The sequence below is a fragment of the Equus przewalskii genome, chromosome 26 (genome assembly GCF_037783145.1).
Source record: "Equus przewalskii isolate Varuska chromosome 26, EquPr2, whole genome shotgun sequence".
Classification (NCBI taxonomy): domain Eukaryota; kingdom Metazoa; phylum Chordata; class Mammalia; order Perissodactyla; family Equidae; genus Equus; species Equus przewalskii.
The window spans coordinates 26,324,533-26,343,421 of NC_091856.1; the positions used below are offsets into that span (position 1 = coordinate 26,324,533).

Sequence of the window (18,889 nt, forward strand, 5' to 3'; positions counted from 1 at the left end):
TCTCAATTTCCCCTTTTTTTAAGACACCAGCTGCATTGGGTTAGGGGCCCACCCTACTCCAAAATGACTGCGTCTTAACCAATTACATCTGCAATGACTCTATTTCCAAGTAAAATGACTTTCTGAGATACTGGGGGTTAGAATTTCACCATATGAATTTAGGGAGGGGGGCACACTTCAACCCCATTACACTATCCAAAATGAAACACAAAGAGAAAATAGATTAAAAAGAAAAGTGAGTATCATTGACTTGTGAGACAATTTGTGGCCCAGGAGATGAGGAGAGTGCAGAAAAATTATATGAAGTAATATTGACTTAAAACTTTCCAAATTTTAGGAATACTGTATGCTTCAAAATTTAAGCAGCTCAAAAAAAACCCAAGCCAAAGCCACAGAAAGGAAATCATACCAAAGTGCATCAAAATTAAGTTTATAAAATGAGTCATAAAAAGAAAATAGTAAAAGCAAAGTAAAAAAGATATATACATATGTAGAAGCAGAGATAAAAACTATGTAGAATTGCATTAAAGACTATTCAAGAGAAAAGACAAATGATTGACATATTTAAAGTTATGAAAGACCAAAAAAGATCAACTTAGAACTATAAACGGAGATCTTGTCAAGATGGCAGCCTAGGCAGACTCTGAACTCACCTCCTCCCACAAACACAACCAGGTTACAACTATTCTTAGAAAAATTACCTGGAGAGAAAAGTGACAACTGGATAAAAAGAACCCCCACAACAAGGGACAGTCCTGACTGATGTGGAAGAGGCAGAAATTCCTTCTAGAGGGGAAAAAAGCCACCAACATGAGCATCAGAGCTTCACAGCTAGGTGGGTGGGAGTCACCCTAAGGTACGCAGCCCTCCCTGGAGAAGTCCCCACTTCTTAGCGGGGGCACATTACCAATATAAGCATCTTTCAGACTCAGCACAACTGAGAACAGTGTCCTACTCTCTGGCTTCACTGGCTATTAACTGCAGCCAGAAATATCCCCAGAAAAGCTATCCAAGGAAAGCTGAAAAACCTGGCTCTTAAAGGGACAACACATAAATTCACCCATCTCACAGAGCAACCTAAAATCACCAAAAAGACAGCTGCAGAGTCCTTTGGTGAAAAGAGACTTACCTGGTAGGCTCTGGGTGCATCTTGGCGAGAGGTGAGACATCTCTAGAGACTGAAAATTTGGTGGTGACCATTGTTGTGACCTACTACAGGCATGCTGAGACAGCCACTGGCAGACCCCATTGAAGTTCTTCCCCTGGCCTGATAGCCCAAGGGTCTCCCACGCCCACTAGAGTGCAGATTTAATCCAGTTCAGCCAGGGCAGGAAGTCTGCCCTAGAGACATGCCCCACCCAAAAGCAGCCCTCAGGCTACTTGTTGGCCTGCATAGACTGGGTGCCTTGATCCTCTACAGGCAGGTGAGTGTGTCCACCTCTCTAGGGCAGGGCCTGTGTGAGGACCAGGTGAACTGTGGGGCGCATTGGTGGAGAGGTGGGTACCTCTGCAGTGGGGCAACTGGCTATACTCTAGGGGGTTGGGAAGTGGGCATGGACCAGTGCTGTGCTGACAGTGTGTGTGGACCAGTGGGGGGGTGGGGCTTATTAGTGGCAGAAGACCTGTGCTTCACAATCAACCACAAAGAGGATTGACTATACCTTCCAAAGCCTGAAACACTTGGGTGCTCCTGTGCCAAGGGCCAGCCTCACTCAGCTGCAATCCTAAGAGAGCTTACAAAGGCCTTGCAGGCCCGGGGCCTACAGCAACTGTAAGCACCTTGCAGCCAAAGGAGCTGGGGCTCCTCAAACCCAATTTACAAACCGTCAGCCAGGGAGGATAAGACTAGACTCCCTGTATACCTCAAGTGGGAGCAACCCTACCACAGCAGAAGCACACAAGCAGCCCAAACAGGGGTCACTCCTGGATCATTTAGACTGGTGATGAGAGGGAAGCGCACTGCTAAGCCTCAAAAGGCATCTCTTACATAAGTCTCCTTCTCCAAGCTCAGGAGACATAGCTGACTCACCTAATACATAGATATAAGCACAAAGAAAGAAGCATAATGAGGAGGCAAAGGAATACATTACAAGAAAGGGAACAGGACAAAACTCCATAAAAAGAACTAAATACACCAGAAATAAGCAATTTACCTGACAAAGAGTTCAAACAAAAGCTCATAAGGATGATCATTGATCTTGGGAGAAGACTGGATGAACACACTGAGCTCATCAACAAAAGAAGTGGAAAATCTAAAAAAGAACCAATCAGAAATGAAGAATACAATACTGGAAATGAAAAATTCACTAGAGGGACTCAGCAGAGGAGTAGATGATACAGAAGAATGGATCAGCAAGCTGGAAGAAAGACTAGAGGAAATCACCCAAGCTGAACAGATAAAAGAAAAAAGAATTAGAATGGGAGCAGTCTAACGGAACTCTGGGACAATATCAAGCACACTAACATTCATATTATAAGTGTCCCAGAAGGAGAAAGGAAAGACAAAGGGGCAGAGAATCTAGTTGAAGAAATAATAGCTGAAAACGTTCCTAACATAAGGAAGGAAACAGACATCCAAGCACAGGAAGCACAGAGAGCACCAAACAAGATGAACACCAAGAGGCGTACACCAAGACACATTATAATTAAAATGTCCAAAATTAAAGATAAAGGGAGAATCCTACAAGTGGCCAGAGAAAGGCAACAAGTGACATACAAAGGAAAGCCCATAAGGCCATCGGTGGACTTCTCAACTGAAATACTACAGGCTGGAAGAGAGTGGCATGACATATTTAAAGTGCTCAAAGGAAAAAATCTGCAGCCAAGAATACCCTATCCAGCAAGGTTATCATTCAGAATGGAAGAAGAGATAGCTTCCCAGAGAAGCAAAAATTAAAGGAGTTTATCACCAAGAAACTAGTTCCACAAGAAATGCTGAATGGACTTATTTAAGTGGGAAAAAGAAGACCACAAATAGGGATAAGAAAATTATCCAAAAAAAGAAAAGGCAATAAAATCACTGCTAAAGGCAAAAATACAGTAAAGGGAGCAGATCATCCACCTAAGAAGATGAGATATAGGTTAAAAGACAAAAGTATCAAAATTACCTATTACAATGATAAGAGGGAAATGGATAGAAACATAGAAAACAAGAGATTAGATATGATTTCAAAAACATAAAATGTAGGAGGAGGGGATTAAAAAAGTAGAGCTGTTGGAAAGAAGTCAAGATAAAGAGAATATCAACTCAATATAGATTACAATATAGGTAGAATATAGAAACCTCATGGTAATCATAAACCAGACACATAATAAGTAAACAAATAAGTAAGAAGAAAGAAATCAAGCATATTACTAAAGATAGCCATCAAACCACAAAGGAAGAGAGCAAGAGAAGAAGAAAGGAACAGAGAAAAACTACTAAAATACCTGGGAAAAAAGTAACAAAATGGCAATAAATACATTTTTATCAATAGCTACTTTAAATGTCAATGGACTAAAGCACCAATCAAAAGACATAAGGGGGCCGACTGGATAAAAAAACAAGACCCGTATATATGGTGCATACAAGAGACACACTTCAGAACTAAAGACACTCACAAACTGAAAGTGAACTGAGAGAAAAAGATACTCCACATAAATGACAAAGAAAAGAAAGTGGAGGTAGCAACACTTATATCAGACAAATTAGACTTTAAAACAAAATCTGTAACAAGAGACAAAGAAGGGCACTACATAATGAAAAAGGGAATAATCCAACAAGAAGATATAACACTTGTAAATATCTGTGCACCCAACATAGGAGCACCTAAATATACAAAGCAAGTATTAACAGGCATAAAAGGAGAAATAGGCAGTAACACAATAATAGTAGGGGACTTTAACACTTCACTTATACCAAACGATAGATCATCCAAACAGAAGATCAATAAGGAAACATTGTTCTTAAATGACACATTAGATCAGGTGGATTTAGTAAATATAGATAGAATATTCCATCCAAAAACCACAGAATACACATTCTTTTCAAATGCACATGGAACATTCTCCAGGACTGATCACATATTAGGCCACAAAACAAGTCTCAATAAATTTAAGAAGAATGAAATAATACCAAGCATCTTTCCTGACCACAAAAGTATGAAACTAGAAATCAACCAAGGGAGGAAAATCAGAAAAGCCACAAAAATGTGGAGATTAAACGAAGTCCTACTGAACAACAATTGGGTCAATGAATAAGTCAAAGGAGAAATCAAAGAATACCTAAAGACAAATGAAACTGAAAATATGACATGCCAAAATCTATGGGATACAGCCAAATCATTTTCAAGAGGAAAGTTTATAGCAATTCAGGTGTATATCAACAATCAATAAAAATCCCAAATAAACAATCTAACAGCACATCTAAAGGAGTTGGAAAAAGAAGAGCAAACAAAGCCCAAAATCAGCAGAAGGAATTAAATAATAACAATCAGAGAAGAAATAAATGAAATAGAGACTAAAAAATCAATGGAAAAAATTAATGAAACCAAGAGCTGGCTCTTTGAAAAGATAAACAAAATTGGTGAACCTTTAGCTAGAATCACCAAGAAAAAAAGAGAGAACTCTCAAATAAATAAAATCAGAAATGAAAGAAGAGAAATTACAACAGACACCTCAGAAATACAAAAGATTATAAGAGAATACTGTGAAAAGCTATACACCAACAAACTGGATAAGCTAGAAGAAATGGATAAATTCTTACAATCATACAACCTTCCAAAATTGGATCAAGAAGTAGAGAAATTGAATAGACCAATGACCAGTAAGGAGATCAAAATAGTTATCAAAAACCTCCGCAAAAATAAAAGTCCAGGACCAGATGGGTTCCCTGGTGAACTCTACTAACCATTCAAAGAAGACTTAATACCTATCCTTCTCAAACTCTTCCAAAAAATTGAAGAGGAGGGGAGGCTTCCTAACTCATTCTATGAAGCAAACATTATCTGATACCAAAACCAGACAAGGACAACGCAACAAAAGAAAATTACAATCCAATATTACTGATGAACATCGATACAAAAAATCCTCAACAAAATAGTAGCAAATCAAATACAACAATACATTAAAAAGATCATACATCACGATCAAGTAGGTTTCATTCCAGGGATGCAGGGATAGTTCAACATCTGCAAATCAATCAATGTGATAGATCATATTAACAAAATGAGGAATAAAAATCATGTGATCATCTCTGTAGATGCAAAAAAGCATTTGACAAGATACAACATTCATTTATGATTAAAACTCTAAATAAAATGGTTATAAAAGGAAAATACCTCAACATAATAAAGGCCATATATGACAAACCGACAGCTAATATCATTCCCAATGGAGAAAAACTGAAAGCTATCCCTCTAAGAACAGGAACCAGACAAGGATGCCCACTGTCACCACTCTTATCTAAGATAGTGTTGGAAGTCCTAGGCAGAGCAATCAGGCAAGAAAAAGAAATAAAAAGGATTGAAACTGGAAAAGAAGAAGTGAATCTGTCACTATTTGAGAACAACATGATTTTACATATAGAAAACCCTAAAGAATCCACTAAAAAACTTTTAGCAATAATAAATGAATACAGTCAAGTCACAGGATACAAAATCAACATACAAAATCAGTTGCATTTCTATAGACTAACAATGAAGTAGCGGAAAGAGAAATTAAGAATACAATCCTATTTACAACTGTAACAAAAAGAATAAAATACCTAGGAATAAACTTAACAAAATAGGTGAAAGATCTGTAAACCAAGAACTATAAAACATTATTGAAAGAAATTGAAGAAGACACAAAGAAGTGGAAAGATATTCTGTGCTCTTGGATTGGAAGAATTAACATAGTAACGTCCATGCTTCCTAAAGCAGTCTATAGATTCAATACAATCCCTACCAAAGTTCCAACAACAGTTTTCACAGAAAAAGAAGAAAAAATCCTAAAATTTATATGGAACAACAAAAGACCCAGAATAGCCAAAGGAATCCTGAGGAAAAAGAACAAAGCTAGAGGTATCACACTCCCTGATTTCAAAATATATTACAAAGCTATAGTAACACAAACAGTATGGTATTGGCACAAAAATAGACACACAGATCAATGCAACAGAATCGAGATTCCAGAAATAAACCCACACATATATAGACAGTTAATTTTCGCCAAGGGCATACAATGGAGAAAGGGGAGTCTCTTCAATAAATGGTTTTGGGAAAACTGGACAGACACATGTAAAAGAAAGCAGGTAGATCATCATCTTACACCATGTACAAAAATCAACTAAACTGGATTACAGACTTGAATGTAAGACCTGAAACCATGAAACTGCTAGAGGAAAACATAGTTAGCAGGCTCTTTGACATCGGTCCTGACAGCATATTTTCAAGTACCATGTCTGACTGGCAAGGGAAACGAAAGAAAAAATAAACAAATGGGACTGCATCACACTAAAAATCTTCTGCACAGCAAAGAAAACCATCAACAAAACAAAAAGACAACCTAACAAATGGGAGAAGATATTTACAAACCATATATCGGATAAGGGGTTAATATCCAAAATATACAAAGAACACATATGTCTCAACAACAACAACAAAACAACCCAATTGAAAAATGGGAAAAAGATCTGAACAGAGATTTCTCCAAAGAAGATATATGAATGGCCAAACAGCTACATGAAAACATGTTCAGCATCATTAACTATCAGGGAAATGCAAATCAAAACTAGAATGAGATATCACCTCTCTATGGTCAGAATGGCTATAATTAACAAGACAGGAAACAACAAGCGTTGGAGAAGATGTGGGGAGAAGGGTATCCTCATACACTGCTGGTGGCAGTGTAAACTGGTGCAGCCACTCTGGAAAACAGCATGGAGTTTCCTCAGAAAATTAAGGATAGATCTACCATATGATCCAGCTATCCCACTTCTGGGTATTTATCCAAAGAACTTGAAAACACAAATGCATAAAGATACATGCACCCCTACGTTAATCGCAGCATTATTCACAACAGCCAAGATTTGGAAGCATCCTAGGTGCACATCAAGGGATGAATGGGTAAAGAAGATGTGATATATATACACAATGGAATGCTACTCAGCCATAAGAAATAATCTAATCCAGTCATTTGTGACAACATGGATGGATCTTGAGGGTATTATGCTAAGTGAAATAACTCAGAGGGAGAAAGTCAAATACCATATGATCTCACTCATAAGTAGAAGATAAAACTGATGACAAACAAACACATAGCAACAGAGATTGGATTGGTGGTTACCAGAGGGGAAGGTAGAGGGAGGAGGGCGAAAGGGTGATTAGGCACACATGTGTGGTGATGGATCATAAGCAGTCTTTGGGTGGTGAACATGATGTAGTCTGCACAGAACTTGAAATATATTATGATGTACATCTGAAAAAACATAAAAATTTTAAAAAGTGCTATAAACCCAGGGAATCTCTTTTAAAATTGAATTTTGACAAACAAAAGACCAGAAAAGTCAAACTATCACTAGGTCAGCACTAAAGAAATGTAAAAGGTGTTTTCAAAGCAGAAGGAAATGACTAACTGATAGAAAATGTGTTCCTGTCTACAAAGAAATGAAGAATACTAGAAATGGGGCCGGCTCCATGGCCGAGTGGTTAAGTCTGCGTGCTCCACTTCAGCGGCCCAGGGTTTCCCTGTTTCGGATCCTGGGCGCAGACACGGCACCGCTCATCAGGCCACATTGAGGTGGCACCCCATGTGCCACAACTAGAAGGATCCACAACTAAAATATACAACTATATACTGGGGGGATTTGGGGAGAAAAAGCAGAAAAAGACAAAAAAAAAAAAAGAAGATTGGCAACAATTGTTAGCTCAGGTGGCAATCTTTGAAAAAAAATAAAAGAATACTAGAAATGGTAAATATATGACATTTTCACATTTTTAATCTATATAAAATCTGTGATTGTTTAAATCTATAATAATAACAAATATGTGGTGAGATTTGTAACATGTAGAAGTAAAATGTATGCTAAAACACAAAGGGTATAGAAATACAACAGAAACTTCCGGGAGTTTTATAATATATATTAACATGTAAAATTGTAACTGAAGTTAGACTAGAATAAATCAAAGATGTATACTGTAAACCATAGAGCACTATAACAAGCAAAAATAAGGCATGCACCTAAGAAGCCAATAATAGAGATAAAGATAATAATACAAACTAAATTAATCTAAAGGAAGGCAGAAAATAGGGAAAAGAAAACAAAAAATCCTCCCCAAAATCTATCTGAACTATAGGAGCTTAGCAAGGTAGCAGGATGCAAAATTAATGAACAAAACCCAAAAATCAATGGTATTGCTATATCCGAGCAATGAGCAATTGAGAATTGAAAAATTTAATATACAAGTTATAACAGTATAACAGCTAAGAGGTACATATGGATAAATTTAACAAAACATGTGCAATATCACTACATTAAAAACTACAAAACATTCAAAAGTGAAATTAAAGAGGACTTAAATAAATAGATATATACCTTGCTCATGGATTGGATGACTCAATATTATTATGGTGCCAGTTCTCTCCCAAATTTATCTATAAATTTAATGCAATCAAACTCAAAATACCAGCAGGATACTTTTAGAACCTAATTCTTAATTTTATATAGAAATGAAAAGGAATCAGAATAACCAAAACAACTTAAAATGAAAAACAAAACTGGCACACTTACTTTACCTAGTTTCAAAACATTTTATAAATCCACAGGAATGAAGAAATTAATAATAGCATGAGAATAGGAATACAGATCAATGAAACAATGAATAATCCTGAAGTAGATCAATACATATATAGTCAATTAATATTTTAGAAATGCACCAAGGCGATTCAATATGGAAGAATATTGTTTCAACAAATGATGCAAGCAGGCTCAATATCAATATGTCTTAAAGGGACATAGACTCTTATGCTGCACAACATACAAAATTTAACTTGAAATGAGTCAGATGTATAAGAATTATAACTATAAAACTACTAGAATAAAACATAGGACAAAATCTTGGTAAACATGGAGTAGGCAAAAATGTCTTAAACAAGACTCTAAAGTCAAGAACTATAAAAGAAAACTTTATAATTTGGACTTCATGAAAATGAAATATATATGCTCTCCAAAAGAAACTTTTCATAAAATAAAAAGGCAAGCCTCAGACTGGCAGAAAATATTTGCAAAACATATTTCTAATAAACACTTGGATCCAGAATATATACCTAAGACAAGTGACCCAAATATTTTAAAAATGTGCAAAACATTTTAACAGATAGTTCACCAAAGAAGATATATAGCAAATCAGCATGTGTAAAGACACTCACACTCATTAGGCATTAGATAAATGGAAATGAAAACCACAGTGAGTTACCACCACAAACCCACTAGAATGGCTAAACTTCAAATGACTGACAATACCTAGTGGAGGTGAGGATTTAAGGAATTGTAACTCCCACACATTGTCTGTGGTAATGCACAAAGTAGAGCCATTTTGGAAAACAGCTGGTCAATTTCTTAGAAAGCTAACTTGACCCAGCATTTCCACTCCTAGATATTTACCCAAGAGAAATAAAAACTTATTTCTACAAAGATTTGCAGGCATAGCTATATACTTATACATATATTTATGACAAAGGTGATATTACAAAGCAGTGAGGAAAGGATGGCCTTTTCAACAAATGCTGCTGGGGTAATTGAATATCTATAAAGAAGAAAGATGAATTATAACTCATACCATAAACAAAAATTACTTCCTGAAGGATTATAGATCTAAACATAAAAAGTAGAAAACAAACACTTTTAGGAAATAACATGGGACAATATCTTTATATATTTGGTCAGGTTAAAACAAAACACAAAAAGTACTAATCACAAAGGAACAAATAGATAAATTGTACTACATTAAATTTACTGTCTGTTGTTCATCAAAATATATCATTTAGATAGTGAAAAGGCAACTCGCAGACTAGAAGATTCTATCTATCATCTGTCCATATATCTTCCACAAAGAAATCGAATCCAGAGTATATAAAAGATTCTTCAAATCAAAAGAAAAAGGGAGAAAATGCAATAGAAAAATAAGGAAAATATTTGAATAGCTACTTCACAAAGAAGATACCCAACTGAATAATAAACATATTAAAAGGTGTTCAAATTCAGTTCATATCAAAGAAATAAAAATTAAAATCACCATGAGATACAATTACACACTTACCAGCTTGGACAAAATTTAAAAGACTAGCAATCTGAGTCTTGCTGAGGATGTGGAGCAACTAAAACACTCTTATGCTAAAAATGGGGGTTTATATTGGTACAAAACCACTGGAGTGCCATTGGGTAGGATCTGTTAAGGCCTCCCCATGACCCAGCATTTCCACTCCTAGGTATGTACTCCAAAGAAGTGCACACAGATGCTTATCAAAAGATATTTACAAGAATATCCACAGGAGCTCTATTCACAATAGTCTAAAACCAGAAATAACCTAAATACCCACTTACATTATAATGGATTAAAAATTGTGGTATATTTACATGACTAAACCCTAAACAGAATGAGAATAAATAAACCAAATACACAGTAAACATTGATGAATCTCACCAAAAAAAAGGTAAGCAAAGTAAATCAGATAAAACTGATAAATTGGTCTACATTAAATTTAAGAACTTCTGTTCCACGAAAGACACCCAAGTTGCACTTGGTGAGGATAATAACACAGAGAAGGGTTAGAATATTGGCCAAGATACTTTGGGCTAAGACAATGTCAAGTTCAGATGAAGAAATAGATGCCTCATCTCTGCTGTCTCCATCTGGACCCTTTACCCCAGTTCCTCTTTCTGAGTCACAGATGGAAGTGAATAGGGCAAGAGTAGTGAGCCCAGAGCAGCGCCTCCCAAAGTGATGGACAAGGGAACATAGTCTGAGAGTTTGCAAGTAGAACAGGAATCCCACTTGAAAACAGCACTGCTCCTCCTCTCTTTAGGGATTCAGAGACAATTAGTCTTTGTTCCCACTAATGAGAACACTGGAGCCTCCAAACCTGGTAAATATTCCCAGCATGAGGCCCCTCAGGCTGCCTCAGTTTCATTTATTTTGACTCCAGAATTCTATTCCACAGTTGTGTACAACACTGGAATTCATTTCCGTTCCATAAGGGGAAGAGGCCAAGTCTCCACACGGAGCTGTGATGTGAATTTGCTGTCGTCCAAGGGGAAAGTGCTAAGGCTGCAGAACCCCACTGCTCCATAACATCTGAGACTGGTTAAGATCAGGTGGGTAAGAGCTGAATCTGGTAGGCCCAAGTTCAAGTCTGGGCTTGACTATTTACCAGGTGCCTCATTTGAAACAAATTACTTCACCTCTTCATACCTCAGTTTCTTATCTGAAAAATAGAGAGTTCATCTTATAAGACAGTGAAAATACAATGAGACAAAATAAGTAAAGCACTTTTGGCACAGTGCCTGGCAGGATGTCAACAGTCAATACATGTTAACTCTTCTTCTCACTATTGTTGTTGCGATCATTGGGATGTTTGTAATTTATCCATAGGTAATAGATGACAGAGGAAGGATGGACACCCAAGTCTGTTTTATCTGAGAGTTGGCCTTCTTGAGCAGTAGGTCATTCTGCCATTTGTTATGGGAGGAAAAAAATTACTCACAAGAATGAAATTACGCTGCAAAAGCAGGAGGTAGCTACTCTAACTTTCTGGAATGCCACATCTCCTAACTGCTCTTTTCTCCAAGTTTCTTCCAGTGTCCTCTCTGCAGATACATCTTAGATTCTGTTCCTGTTAACAAAGGTTTACACAGGGCTCTGGTGCCCAGGATGCTGCCTCTTTTCCTAACTTTACAGGAACTTCAATTTCTACATGAACTTATAGCTTCAGAGCCCAAAACAAACTGGTTAAACTCTCTATATCACTAACTCCAAGTGTTGAAAAGATAGCTCAATTGACTCAGTTTGATTCATCTGACTCCCTGAGTCAATCACCTGTGGCCAGAGAGCCCAGGTTATACTTTATGCAACTCTTGCTCACAATTCTCCAGCCACACTCGTCTTCCCACATTGGCCAGGCCCTTTATGACCTTGTGACCTTCAAATATGTTGGAAGGTTTATGTCCCTACTCTTCTTTCTTCTACTTCAGACATAGCTAATTACCACTGCAGGTCTCAAATTATATTTAACTCTCGCAAAGAAGTTTTCCCGGAACTCTAATCTAAAGTAGGCCATCCAATGAAATTTTCTCAGTCATACTACCATACCTCTCTTTTTCAATACTAATCAGAGTTTTTGACGATATATTTACTTGCTTAACTGTTTATTGTCAGTCTCCCCAATTAGCCTATAAGCACAAGGGACTGTGCCTGTTTTGATTAAGTTTAAATATCCAGTGGCCACAGGCATTCCTGTCATAAGATAGGCAATCAATAAATATTTCATTAGATGAAAAATTACAAACATAGCTCCCTAGACCCAACATGGAGGCACCCTAAAGGATGGTCTACTCTACATGGTTACTTTCCCAAAATAGTTGATAAATATCTATAGTACGCATGAGAAAATAAAGGTTTGACTTCCTTAGCAGGTGGAATTGTGTAATGGACTAACTTCCAGGTTTGGTAGAAGACAGATCTCAGTTTGAATATTGACTTATCTTCTTATTAGCTGTGTGATGTTAGGCTGGTCAGTTTGCCTTTCTCAGCTCTCTATTTTCTTATCTGAAATGTAGGGTAAATATACTCAGCATTACATTGTATAGATTAAATGATAGATATTGACACAGAGTAAACACATCATAAATGATTAGTATATCTACAACCCTGTAAATGGCCCCTGAAGACTTTGCCTTATTCATTGCTTCTCTTTCTGAGAATAACTCAGCATTATTCATATCTCTGGCTCCCTCCTCTTAGTCTTATTATGTGTCCAGCATATTCCAGGGATTCTGCCATTTGAGAAATATGGTACAGAACATTTCTCTGATTCTTTTATCTATGTCATTTTTAATTGGCCCCAGTTGATGAGGGACATCATCTTAATTCTTTTCTGTTTGCTTTAGGGAGCTTTACTATTTGTACCTCTAAGGGTGCAGCTGGAGGAGTGAAGGGCCTTTTACCAGAGAGCCCAGATCCACCACTTGTGGTTCCTTGGGCAAGTCACTCAACTCTCTAAAACACAGCCCCAACCCACCCACTTCACTCTATCTCCTTGCCCTGGTCCTGTATATGTTTCCTTACTGGCCTCTCTGTTTGCACTCTGACACCTAAAATCCTTCTGCCCACAGTAGCAGGATGATCTTTCCATACCATAGATCAGATCACAGCCATCTGCTGCTTAAACACCCACTCTTGCATACAGGTGTCTGATTGTACTGAGAATCTGCACTTCACAGCCATATACGACTTGCTCCTGCCTCCCTCCTCAATCATCTCTCCTACCCCCCTCCTTTGCTCACCATACCTGAGCCCCACTTGCCTTCTTCCTGTTTCTTCAAATACATACTCTTATCGTATATTTGTGCTTACTGTTCCCTGCCTCTGAAACCTTCTTCCACTCATTCTTTACCTGGCTCCTTCTTCTCCATTTCTCCATAGTGAATTCTTTGTTGACCATTCAGTTTAAAGTAATCTGCTAGTCATTGCTATATTTTGTTTTCATTTTAGCACTTATTTTCCTGCTTGTGTAAGTGTTTATTTATTATATGACTCCTCTGACTAGAATAGTTTCCACGTGACAGCAGGAACCTTGTTGTATTTGTTACTATTGTTTCTCTGCTATATAGAGCAAAGGCTAGAACATACTAAGTACTCATGGAATGTGGAGTGAATAAATGAGTTAGATCTGGGTGCCTCATCAGAAGTAGATTAGTAAAGAGGTTAAGATCACAGACTCTGAAATCAGAGTTGCTAGATTTGACTTTACCTCTGGCTCTTTGTAGGAAACGCAGTTCTTTCATCAACAAAATGGGCATAATAACTATTTCACAAAGCTTTTTCAGGTTTCAATGATATAATGCACAGCTATTAATATTCTGATTCCATCTTTTTTTATGCTTTTCTTTCCATCTAGACAATATTAGGACAAGAAGTTTTTGAAGTGTCATCTCAATTTTATTCCTCAGTTACACTAGCGACATGAAACCAGGAAACCACACATTCAGTGTATCTGAATTCCTCCTCCTGGGCCTGTCTGAGCATCAGGGAAAGCAGCCTCTCCTCTTCAGCATCTTCCTGAGTATGTACCTGGTCACTGTGGTAGGCAATGTTGTCATTGTCATGGTCATTGCCTCTGATCCACACCTCCACACCCCTATGTACTTCTTCCTGGCCAACTTTTCCCTCACTGACCTGTGTTTATCATCTACCACAGTCCCCAAGATGTTGGTGAACATCCAGGCCCAAAGGCATACCATCACCTACACTGGATGCCTGTCTCAGATCTACTTCTTCCTGTGGTTCATTGGTCTAGATGTTTTCCTACTGGCAGTGATGGCATATGACCGGCTTCTGGCTATCTGCCACCCGCTTCACTATACCTTGGTCATGAGTCCCAGATGCTCTATCCTGCTGGTGATCATGTCCCTAATCCTTGCTCATTCATACTCTCTAACCCACACAATTCTCTTGGCTCAATTATCCTTCTGCACTGACAACATCATCCACCACTTCTTTTGTGAACTCCTCCCCATGTTGAAGCTCTCTTGCTCCAATACTTATGCCAACCAATGTGTGCTGATATACTGGGGAGGGACATTAACCATCTTGATCCCCTTGCTAATCATCATTTCTTATGTCCGCATTGTGGCTGCCATTGTGAGAATCCCATCAGCAATTGGGAAGTGGAAGGCCTTCTCCACGTGTGGGTCCCACCTCTCAGCAGTTTTCTTGTTCTATGTGTCTGCTATTGGGGTGTACTTCATTTCCTCCACTACTGATTCAGCCAGCAAGGACAGGATTGCAGCAGTGATGTATGCTGTGGTGACCCCCATGCTGAACCCATTCATCTATAGCCTGAGAAACAAAGACATAAAGAGTGCTTTGGGGAGATTCCTGAGCAGAAGGGCACTCCAATCTCCATGACGTTAAATACACCATTTTGGTCAGGGGAAATCAATTTATAGAGTTGTCATGGTACCTATGTCCAAATCCTGCATCTGCCACTTACTAGCTTTCCAACATAGGGCAAGTTAAATAACCTCATTGAGCCACAATCTCCCCACTCATTAAAGGAGGTAAAATAATATTTATCATGTAGTGTTTCTGGGAGACTTAGAATAAAAATTGTACAATATGTAAAGTTATTTTTTCCCGGTCTTATGCTTAGATCTTCATTTTCTTCAGCAATATTCAACATGTGACTCTGAGGAAGATATTTTCATTGTACAGAAGAGAAAGAGAAGGCTCAAAAGGTTAAATTACTGGCCTCAATATAAACAGCTTATAAGTGACAGAGCCAGAATTTGAACCCAGACATCTTATTCCAAAATGCATACACTTAATGATTACACTCCGACTAAACAAACATGAAATCTACTTATTCCTCTCAATTACTAGTTTTCTCTCTTTCATTGCTTCTTTCACACTGTTCACATACATAGTTCTAACAGCAACTTCTCCCAATACTAACAAATGATTTGAAGATGAGGCAAGGCAAATAAGAAGATAGAGGCTGGAAGTGTGAACAGCCTCATAGATGTTGTTATCTCCCCAAGGGAGCATGCCCTCTGCTTGAGCATAAGTCTCTAGTTAGATACTCTCAAATGACTTATGAATCAAGCCACTTGACCAGAGAGAAGGGTACCTGGACCGCATTATTTGGGACTCTCATTAAGTTTTCTTTACTGGGCCGTCATTCTTCAGCACTATGCCAATAGTGTATGTTTAGATGTATTTTAAAATATAATTCTATCAATTTCATTATTGAATCTCTCTTAGGGATGCTGCTAAAGATATATCCTCACAACCTACACAGAGGATTTTTCAGTAACTCAGAGGAGAAATATTGGAAACTGCCCTGTACTCTGTCAATTTCTTTGCTACTTAATTGTGACTTTACTGTGATTTCACTGATGAACTCAGATTTTAAACATACTTTTAAATAAAAATAAGACTTACATTGGAGTTAAAAATACCTGAGTTTACGTATTAGATCTACTATTCACTGTCCTGGGGACTTTCAGCAAGTTATCAACATCTTTGAGCCTCAGTTTACAAAGATAAAGTGAATAGTAATAGTAACTATAGTAGCTGTGATCTAAAGCTGTTGTGAGAATTCACATAAATGATAACACATATAAAGTGCTTAGCACAGTGTCTTACACCTATGGTGTAATCTGCAAATTCTGCTTAACACAAATCATACCCAATTTTCTCTTCTCTTCTTTTATTTTCTGTCTCTACTCTTCTCTCCCCATCCTCTCCCTTCTCTTCTCTTCCCTCCCCCCCATCAGAGAGAAGCTTGACATTTGCAATTTTAAATGTACAAGATGATGTACCCAGCCAAAGCTTTGTCTTAGTGAATGAATTAGTGGTACCAGGAAATTGCCTCCAGCTGTAAAAAGACATTGCAGATGTGTCTCAATATGAAGGCTGTATCACGGCCCCAGACCACCTTCTCCTCGAATGTGCATGTGATTGCAATTCTCTGCTACTATTCATGCTTTCTAGTGATGCCAACCAGGGTTACAAAAGCAGCAGCAAATCCTTGACTTTTCCTGCTGCCTGAAGTCTAGTCAAATGTTGATTTTTACCACCCTCTCTTGCTTTCTAGTGTTTGAGGATCACTTAAATCATAAGCATCCAGTGACCAATGAATAAATGGCCAGGGACAATTTTAAATGGAAGTTTGCAGTCATCATACGTTATAAAATTAGCATCAAGGAAATGATTGGAGACCCTGAGATCAGGAAAATTAAATTTCCATAGCACATCACCTAAGAGCGGTAGCTTCTCGTTTCCTTTCTTGATGTAAAACTATACCTTTCCGTATTCTATTCCTCCTGCCTTGAAAAACTCCTGTTTTCTGTTTCGCAATGACAGACCCTCACTTCAAGACTCTTCACAAATGTTACCTTCTAAGTGAAGTCCTCCTGGAGTCATCTATTCAGAGGGAATTATTAATTGACTCCTGTATGTGCCAGTAGACTTTTGCAACCTTCTCTGCAAAACATTTATCTCACTTTACTGCAAATATCTTCTAATATTTATCTATTTGGGGGCCATATGTTTAGCTGCTTGAGGATAGAAAATGTCCTAAAATGCTGTAATTAAAAGAGTACAAAACTGGTGAATGAATAAACAAATAAAGAAGTGAATAGAATAGAATACCCAGACATGGAAATTTAGTGTAGATAAAGATAGAAATTCAAATTTCTGATACAAAGATGCTTTATATAATAAATATACTGGGACAAATGGGTAGCCATTTGGCATACAAGCACTAGAAGAAAACATGGCAAATTCCTCTTTAATATCAGTGTAAAGAACAGCTTTCATTCAAAATCAAGGAGCAATAAAAGTTTGATAAATTTAACTACATGAATATTTAAAACTTTTCATGGCAAAGCAACAGTGTGAACAAAGTAACTGCAATTGACAAACTTAAAAAAGATATTTACAATGTAGATCACAAATAAAGACAAATGGCACTTTAACCAAGAGATCAAAACAAATAACACCAGTAGTGAAACATACTAACTCAATTTACTTCCTGATATGATATAATAAGAAGGATACAATTTCACTTTTGCGATAGGTCAAAATCGTATAATCTGAGTTCAAGCATGAGGAAACATCTGACCCCTCCAAATTGAGAGTTTCTACAAAATAACTGCCCAGTACTCTTCAAAAGCACCAAGGTCATGAAAGACAGAGAAAAAAACTATACAAAATTAAAAGGAATTTCAATAGTGAAATGCAATGCGTGACCCTAGATTGGATCCTGGCCTGAAAAAGGGCACTACTAAGACAAGTGACAAAATTAGAATGAGGTCTGCTGATTACTTAATAGAATTTTATCAACACTAACTCCTTGACTTTGATAATTATACCATAGTAATTGGGGGAGCTGGTTATAAGGTATATGAGAATGATTATTACTATTTTTGCAATATTTTGGAAGTCTAAAATTATTTCATAATAAACAAATGTAAAAAAATTAAAAAAAAAAGAAATCAACAACAATAAAATATGTAGGAAAGCCATAAATATTTGGAAACTAACCATCACACTTCTAAAAAAAAGAGTCAAAGAACAAATAATAAAGGAAATAAGATAATATTTCAATTCACAAGATATTGAAAACACAACATATCAAAGTTGATGAGCTTCAGTTAAAGCAATGCTTAAAGGGAAATTTACATTGAAAGAGAAAAAAGTATCAAATAAATGAAGTAGGGTTCTATCTTGGGAAGCTATAAAATGAAAGACAAGATACACCAAGAGTAAGCAGAGGAAAAGAAATAATAAAGAGAAGTACAGAAAGTTGATTCTTTGAAAAGATTAACAAAACTGATAAACAGCTACTAGACTCAGTAGGGAAAAGGGGGGAAACAAATTAGTTACATCAAGAAGGAAAGAATGATTACCACTGCTAAGTGATGATAAACTTTATGGGAACAAATATGTCATATTGGATGAAATTGACAAATTCCTTGAAAAATAAAGCTATTCAAAACTGACACAAGATTTAATAGCTCTGCGAATACATTTAAAACCATTTAATTGTACAATTTAAATGGGTGAATTGTATGAGTTGTGAATTATATCTCAGTAAACCAGTTACCAAAAAAATAGTTAGGTGATTTAACAGCAAAGTGAACTCACGG

General features: G+C 37.1%; 1 protein-coding gene across 1 annotated transcript; it reads left to right on the plus strand.

The window, feature by feature from the left end:
• Positions 1-14,198: 14,198 nt before the first annotated feature.
• LOC103555890 (olfactory receptor 1G1-like) lies at positions 14,199-15,143 on the plus strand. Its single transcript, XM_008527703.1, has one exon. It carries the CDS (start codon positions 14,199-14,201, stop codon positions 15,141-15,143), a length of 945 nt encoding a protein of 314 aa, XP_008525925.1.
• Positions 15,144-18,889: the final 3,746 nt, after the last annotated feature.